The sequence below is a fragment of the Platalea leucorodia genome (assembly GCF_965183815.1).
Source record: "Platalea leucorodia genome assembly, chromosome: 17".
Taxonomy (NCBI): Eukaryota; Metazoa; Chordata; class Aves; order Pelecaniformes; family Threskiornithidae; genus Platalea; species Platalea leucorodia.
In genome coordinates, this window is record NC_138839.1 from 2,611,901 (window position 1) to 2,620,509 (window position 8,609).

General features: G+C 42.8%; 1 protein-coding gene across 1 annotated transcript; it reads left to right on the forward strand.

The window, feature by feature from the left end:
* Positions 1-648: 648 nt before the first annotated feature.
* Positions 649-6,096, forward strand: TMEM52 (transmembrane protein 52; the record flags this gene model as incomplete). Its single annotated transcript, XM_082329207.1, has 4 exons — positions 649-656; positions 1,055-1,123; positions 3,102-3,271; positions 3,928-6,096. 4 exons carry the CDS (start codon positions 649-651, stop codon positions 4,248-4,250), a joined length of 570 nt encoding a protein of 189 aa, XP_082185333.1. The 3' UTR covers positions 4,251-6,096.
* Between the last annotated feature and the right edge of the window lie 2,513 nt (positions 6,097-8,609).

The window sequence follows — 8,609 nt, forward strand, 5'->3', positions numbered from 1 at the left end:
CGGGGGCGGCCCCAGGCCTCGGGCTCCCCCAGGGCGCGGGTGGCCCCTGCTCCGGACCGCGCTGGAACCGGCTGCTGCAGCTGCAGCGGAGAGGGAAACCCGCTGGCACCGCCGGGCTGCGTGAGCAGATGCGGCAGACACACGAGGTGCTTCTCGCTTGGCCACCTGCTTGTCCGATTCTTTTTTCCCCCCTATCCTAGGCATCGCGCTCTTCCTCCGAGAAGAACTGCAAGAACTCTGATCAGTGAGTAACCAAAAATTTTCCAATGTCTGTTACCAAACCTGCTCCCACCGTGATGGAGTGACATTATCCGATCAGAATGGTGACTTACTGACAGGCATCCGCTACTGCTACTGTTTTTATCTCTAAGATCGTTACCAACTTACAAATCTGACTTGGCTGCCCTTGCTCTGTGGACTAAGGTGAACGATCCTGTCTTTCAAAATGACTCTGAGTGTCATCTGAAAAGTCAGTTTGCAGATTCTCGTCTGGGGCCAAAAGCATTGTTCTATTACATGAAACCCCTTGCATGCGATTCACTACGTACAATACTGCAGCTGCGCTCCTGAAATGGAATAGAAGCTTTTCTCCTTTTTTCATACTGTAAATAGATCTGAAAAAAAATCATTTCTGGTTGTATTGGAGCTATGAAAACGTAATTTAAAAATAACTGGGGGAAGCAGGCAGTTGTCTTAGGCTGGCATTTTCAGACAGGCCTATGGCATTAGGTACCTCATCTCGGTTAACTTTAAATAACTCTTTGATGCGTTTCTCGAGAATCCAGCACGTGTAGTTGTCTCTCCTACGCCACAGTAAAGGACCATTTCGTAAAAATATTTATTGACTCAGAAGTCAGCTTTTACAGTGGGATCATTTGCATGTTCTCAGCTGGAGTAATTTTACAACTATCAAGAACAGTCCTCGGAAACGAAATCTAAAGGGGGTTTGCTCCGTACTGCTCTTACTGACTGCTTTCCCCTTTTCACCTCAGAAATTCTGTGAAATTTATTCCCTGTCATACATTTACAGTTTGATTGTAGATATTTAAATCAGTGAATCATCTGCCTTCCTTCACAGATGCCCTCAGAACATGTCTAATTGGACAAGCCTGTGGTATGTCTGGTAAGTTTATTATTAATCTTACTAACCCAGAATAATTTGAAAGTTATTATGAACAGTAATTGCAGTAAGGCAATTGAAACGCTCTTCTCTTAGCCAGGATGGAGGAAAGGGTTTCTCCTCGGTTTTCTGAAAGCTACCAGTGGAATAGATTACAGATGAGACCACGGGGGAGATAAGGTGTCAGCATTCGTCTGGGGATATGTCATCTTTCCTTTCTGAGTGCCCTGCAGTTTAACTGTAGGGCTTCTTTCTTCTTCCTAAATAGACAACCGTGCTGACCGCAGCGGCAGCCACGCCGCACGGGCTCGCTGGGGCTCGGCGCGGCCTCGCCTGACGCACAGCCCTCAGCGCTCTCCCTCGTAGGCGACGAGAGGTTGTTAGCTTACGGTGTTGCGTTTTCATTCTGAACTCAAGCTGATTACAAACCTGTTTACTGGCTGTTTGAATGGCTGATGGGGAAAATAGGGATAAGTAAAAGGGTAAGCTCTTGTCACAAGTGGATTTGGTTTTTGCCTAACACGTGCATTATAGGTATCCTAACATTATTTTTATAGTTTGCATTCTGTCAACATATTAACTTTGATGGTAGCGTGCAGAGTGAGTTGGTTACTTTTAGCTGTCATTCAGTCTGGACTAATTTTGGTTGATATTCTTTGCTTTCTTAGAATGTGCTGATACAGGGAACTGTTTAAAAATACACAGTTACAGAAAATATTTTAAGAAGGCTTCTGCAATTAGGCAGTGTTGAAATCATGACAGCTAACGAGCTAGTGCTGAGATCTACACTGCTAAGATGCCTTTACCTAGGTGACCTCTGCCTTCATCAGAGGGCAGCAGCGTACGAAGGCCCAATGATCTCACAGAACGCGCTAGCACGCGGCTCGCGGAGCGTCAGGAAATACCGACTGGCGAGCGATGAGGTAATCCTCCTCGCGCTGGAGGAACGCTTCATTGCAAAGTTCCAGCAGGGCAGCGTGTTCTTCTCACACATGGCTTTAAGTTGCCTGAAAGCATTTTTCTAAAACCATAATTTGCAAGAAAATGCATGAAATTTGTGGAGGTTTGAGGCCCTCAAATCCAACCTTTATACTGAGTGTAGTCTTTGTGTGTATCTGACTCATAGCAACAGAAACATACTCCTGTTAAAACTAAATGAAATGGTTATTAAAGAAATACTTATTTTGGAATCATGATTCTTATGGGCCAGTACTGCCTTCGGTTTGGAAAAAAGAACAGAATGCTACTGAGGCCATTTTTATACATATTTAGGGTGGAATATAATCCTAATGCGAAATTCAGGAGCATGATCTGCCACACAGTAAACCCTGTCAAGCCACTATGAATGTACTTCAACTTTGTCCTTGCACCTACTTCTTTACAGGACTTTCAAGCATTTCTTAGTACCTCATCTTCTCTTGACGTCTTACTGCTCACCTAGCTCATGAGAAGAGTGGATTCATTTGAGAAATTGGGGGGCGGGAAGGTAGAGTTTCAGCAGGGAGGAGAACCTGAAACACTAGCATGTCGACCTAGGTATACTACGCATTGTTAAACAATAAACTTTGTTAAACAAGAGCTAGAGATAGAATTGCGTTTTCAAGACATACTGCAAAATATAATTTCTGTGCTCATTTATAAATATAGGTCCTAGACTTGTGGAAGTTTGTACTTGTATTTCCCTCCAAGTACATACCCACTCTTACTGTTGAAAGTGGAGCCATTCTCACTGCATAAAAGCTGAAACTAATTAACATTACAGCATCTGTGAGCCAGAAGGGATTGTACCGATGGTCAGCAGTACCTCAACTTGTGATTAAGTGTTTGTGATCCAGATTTCTAATTCAGGATCCAGCACCCATTCAGAACTAAACCTGTGAAGTTTGGCCTGTCTGCACCCATTTAGAGTGAAATGATGTTCAGCTCTGGAAGAAGTAAACCATAAGCAATGAAATGATGGTATTCTCCCTCCTTCTCTAAGGTTAATCTTGCTGACCGTGTTCCTGCTCCTGCTCTGTGGGATCACAGCAAGCTGCATCAAATTCTGCTGCCGGAAGAAGAGGCCTCCAGCTGAGACCTTCTCTAGGCACCCGCACGATTTGACAGTCATTGCTATTGACAGTGACAGCACTGCCCATAGCACAGTCACCTGTAAGTATCCTTGGGGGTCACCTCTTCGACAGCGCTTTGCTATGGAGCGTGTGCCTAGAACTCTGTGTCCGGCCCTTGCAATAACGGGAACTTTCTGATGTACTCCCAGAACAACTTTCAGCCCCATAGGGTGGGCAAGAGAGATAACGGAAGGTCATCAGGGCAACACAGTAAGTGAGCGCAGAAGACAAGTAGGATTTAACGCTATAGAGGTTAAGATAAAGTCCGAGGTGGGTTAACATCTTATGTGTCATCTCCCACATCTGTTCTTATCGACATTCCCTTATTTTTTTAACTTTTCTGCCCACCTCACTGTCCAATTATTCCAGACAAAGTTATCTCTAATGTGAGGAGTTGTTCACAGCTCGTCATGTACAAACCCAACTGTTACAACATACGTGTACTATGTCAGGTATTTCACAATATTTACTGGATGGTGATATGCAGAGACATTTTCTCTTCTGACTGCTTTCTTTTGGAGAATGTATAGATTCTATCATAGGTAATTCTATACTGATAGCTTCTAGACTGTAGTGCATATGATCCGACACCACACAAATGAGCCCATAATTTCCTGGAGAAAAGCAGGATTAGCGCTTTATATATTAGCGTTCCATGCAAGTGTTTAATTTTTTTTTAATACCCTTTCTTCACAGCATACAGCTCGTTGCAGTACCCTCTAAGTGCCCCTATTCATTCGATATTTGTGGATATGGATAAGAACACTGTGTCCCTTCCAGCTTACAGTCTCTATGCAATGGAGTTGCCACCTTCTTATGATGAAGCTGTCCAAATGGGTAAACAAGACACTGAAGCAGCACGGATAAGCCAGAAACTCAGTGACATCCCTGGACAGGGGACACTGGGTGTGCTGAGTCCCATCCAGTATTCACCTGATGATACAATCAACAGAGATCCAGCAACACAGGCAAATTCACAAAATTCAGAAGAGGCAACACAGGAACAGCCACAGCTCTGACTCATTTCAGATGGGGAGTAAAGGAAGGGAAGGACTGTAAGAGTTAAAGAAGACATGAAGACTTTGGTTTTACAGGCGGGTTATGATGGAAGGATGTTTCCTCTCATGCCCTTGTAATGATCTGTCAGTTAGAAGAAATGTTTTCTGTGACTGCTGTAATCTCCTGGTAAAGCTTCTTCAAGGATACGAAATGAAGTAAAAGGGCAGCAGTTTAAAAATGCCTGTAAAAGTGGGACATGAATACTTGTTCATCTGATTAAAAAAAAAAAATTCCTTGTGTCCAGCATATGGCAATAAAAACGGTCAGGGGAATTTTGCCGTCTTGGGAACACACATGAGGAGTCAGAACAGTGCAAACAGCCAGCTGTTGTTCTGGAACAGAAGCTGCCCAAACTGGAGTTGAACGGGGAATCCTAGCAAGTCACACTGAATAGCCTCTGTAGTTTCTCTTCTTTTGAGGACGTTAACTGTCCAGCAAATTGCTGGAGTGCAAATTGCTACATAACAGCATGTGTTCCTTAAACTGCAGGAAGATGGCAAACAAGGACAGGGAAGTGTGTGGTAGGAAACGCATTATGTTGTGTTTCACAACTGGAGACAAGAAATGAGACAGATAGATAAGAAAAGCTACTCTTTTTTTGTTGGTCATGAGACTTGAAGGGATTGGTTTTGATGTTTTTTAAATCTTTAAACTTCTATTTTCAAGATGAGCTGGCTTGTGGGCGGGATCCTTTTGCTACTTATTTTTGCCAGTTAAAGTACAAATTAGTCTCAAAGAAACAGTTGCACACATGGTTAATTATTACTAATGTGTTTCAAATATTCATCAAATACTTCAAAGATGACTTTATACTTTGTTATCTGCTCAGGTGTCAGGATCTCAGTCAGTACAGAAAAGAAAAAAATCAAAGATTCCTGGCAGCTTTCGCCAGTTTAGTACGTAGATGAGCTCAGTAATATGCAGGATGAAACAAAGCATGCTCTAGCTGTGCCACCTAGAATAAGTTATAAATACAAAATACCATAGTACAGGCTGGGCAATAGTCCAAAGGAATTACTCTTTAGGGATGATTCTTCATGAAGTACTGACAGCAAGGATAACTGCTATGCATCAGTTTAAAACTGGGAGCTTGGAGTTGATTACAGCGGTCTCAGCCCAAATGGGCTATAAGAGGCCTTTTTTAGATGACAGCTCTTTCCCTTTCTTGTCCCTCCCATATTCCAAATAGTATGAATTTTGTCCACTCCTGAGTAGCGATTTTCTTTGAATCCACTTTAGCAAGGTGCTAATTTGGCTGCCTTTAAGAACATGAGCAATTTACAGGATTGTTCATTGCTATGGGATTATCTACTGGGTAAGAACAGAAATGAAAGCACAAGCCCTAGGTGCTATTAACAAATGTAACATAAAGTGTGGAGTGCTAGGTCAGAGTTAATGCTGACAGACCTTCTACTAACAAGAATATGGCTGATGGTCTTAATTTTTGCTGAAGTTGCTTTGGTAGCTGTGAAAAGGGGCTACCTTCTGCAAATATTTAGGTGTCTGTCATTAATAAGCAGTAGAAGTGGTGAGTACAAAATCTTGCACAGCTTTTAGAAGACTATTATCTGACAACCGTTATTGCAAGAACCCTGAAAATGAACACTAATGATCTAAAAATGAAGATCTCTCTGCCAGCCAACAGGACTGAGACTAGAATCTCTGCTACACATCCACGGTGTGTGAGCTGTTCGTGAGTCCAGCTCCCTAGAGAAGTGTTGGTTCTATATTTAACTTGCATATAGCTTACTATGAGAGTTGCAGGGAAAGATTGCTTTAATAAATCTGCTTCTCTTCTGTCTCTTCTCTGTCCTTCTTAATTATATTTCTGGTTTATTCTCTCCTCTGTCTTCTTTTTCTGTGCCAAGATGGAGACTAGGCACAACCCAGTGTAGCTATTTGGATATGTCTCTAGCCAGAAAAGCAATATATGCCCAGTCCTGGGTGTCTCCAAGTCACAAATACAGCAGATGTGTTTTTATTTATTGAACTTTTCCATCAGGATAGTACTCAGAAACAAATCCTATGCCTTTCCAAATGAGAAGTATCTGTTGGAGGGAAATGGCTGCGTGCCCACTCACTAACAGAAACAGGAATATAAAAGCTAGCAAATGAAAAAACAGCGACTGACACAAGAGGGCAGTCCTTCCCTTTTCAGTGTCTTGCATTATATCACCACTGGGAACAGCTTTGTAAGAGACGAGCTCGTGGCGTTGCAAAGAGGCGAGGCTGCTTCTAAGGCTCGGTTTTACTCGGTTCTTCAGAGATTACTCTGCAGTGCAAGGACGGAGCTTGCTTGAGGAGGACGGGGGAATAATCACAATGGTTTGACTTCCCTTCCCTTCCTGCTTTTGCTTGCACAACGCTTCTGTCTTGTGAGCTGTCAGCAGTACCTGACAGACTCTCTGCCAAACTGCAAGGAGATCTGTTTCCATTTGGTTATGGGGGATGATGGTTCTAACTGCGAGACCCCAGTCAAAACCCTGAGCGCCCACGGAGTGCTTACAAATCAGATCTGACTCCGTTACCACCTGGATTAATAGAAAAGCCTGCCTCACTCTGGAGCACCTCCGTTGCTAATCTAGGCTAGTTAGAATTGCCCTGCAGTAATCTGTCGCTTAATTGCATGCTTCCACAAGTCATTATCCAGACTAAAAGAAAACAACTGGACTTGCCTCTTCTTCATGAAAGTACCGAGCAGGCAAAGAGGCAGTAACGCTGCAGGAACTGAGTTTCCGGGTGCGTACCTTGGAAGCAAGTGTCGTTTGACACAGCACAGTGAATGAAGCACTTAGTCTTTTCCCTGACTTCCTAGGAAGAAGGGCATCATCTGGTGTTTTGTTTCTAACACCTAAGGAAAAGTCTTGTGTTTTGTCCAGACTCTTGCCTTATAACACACTTCATCAATTCAAACATAAACTATTTGTTAACATAAGCTAATGACCTAATCAGCCTGCAGGAACACGGAATTTTCTTGCACATCAAAAGCAGCTCAGTTTGCTCCTCATGATGTTTCCAATAGTGATGTCTCAGCCCTTTATCAAAATCATCTGACTCCTCACAGAAAGCTGATAATCAAAGCTGTCCCTGGCCCTCTGTCTTTAAGGAGGCATGTTACCCCCACAACTGTTCATTATTTACATCTCCACTTAACAGGTTTCTTCAGCTCAATAGCACTGCAGAAGTTATATCCCTCCAGACAGAAAGATCATGGCTAGGGGATTTACAAATTCCATTTAAATTCCTGCAGCAAACAAAGAGCTCTCTTCCCATCTTGAGAACTGTTTATATTTGTGTAGAAAGTCCTGTTTGTCAATCAGAATCACTGTTGCATGTGGGAACACAGTGAAAGAAAATGACCCCTTAACGAACTAATGTCAGAAAAAAGAATTAAAAGGGCGGTCTCCTGAATCCTGGGCTACACAAGCAACAGCTGGAAAATGGTGCTCCCACATGCCTTACATAATGATCCACAGCAGGAAGCAGAACAGAAAAGAGCGTCCATTGATCACCTGGGCCTTTTCTGTTTAATTGGGCAAGTCAGAGAAAGACAGATTTCCTTCTTGTTATGTCCATCCGAATAGGCTTAGCAGCCAGCATTTTTGCAATATGACTAGGAAGAGGACACTATGAGCTCCTAGCCCTGCTGCATGGTAAGTTCAAATGAACTTCTTTGTTTTAACTGATGTTTTAAAATGCACTAACCAAATCCAAAAATGTGGAATGCAGATTAATGCTCTGTCTTAATTTTTACTGCTGTTTTCCATGAAAGTTTCTCTTTTGACTTTTGCTTTGTGTTCTGAAAAGTTCTGTCTGCCTCTCAGTGTGGGGTCTGACTTCATAATCCTAGAAAATTTTGTTTTGTTGGTGATGCTCTTAATGAGGCTCAAACAGCAAGTGGGACACTCAAAAGCTCCCAGCCTAGCTAGACATGGTGTTTCTTTGTGTTTATTCTACTGAGCGTGTAAAGGGGAAAGGAGTGATAGGACTGTTCTTAAACTTTGCTTGTTCTTCCTGGGTATGATGACTCGGTCCCTGGTTTTGCCAGTGAAAGTATTTGGAACGTAAATGGTGAGTTTGCCTTTAGATTTGGATTCTGCACTATTAAAGTCAGAGGAAACAAAATGAGATTCTGCTCCAGAAAGAGAGCCTGGTTTACGTTCAGTTTTGTTCCTCTTAGCCACATATACCCTTCCTCTTGTATTTCCAAACAGGTATGACATGTCTTAACTTCATAGGCGATCTGGATAACGGGATCAAGTGTAGCCTGATGAAGTTTGTAGATGACACCAAATTGAGTGGGGAAGTAGACACTTTGG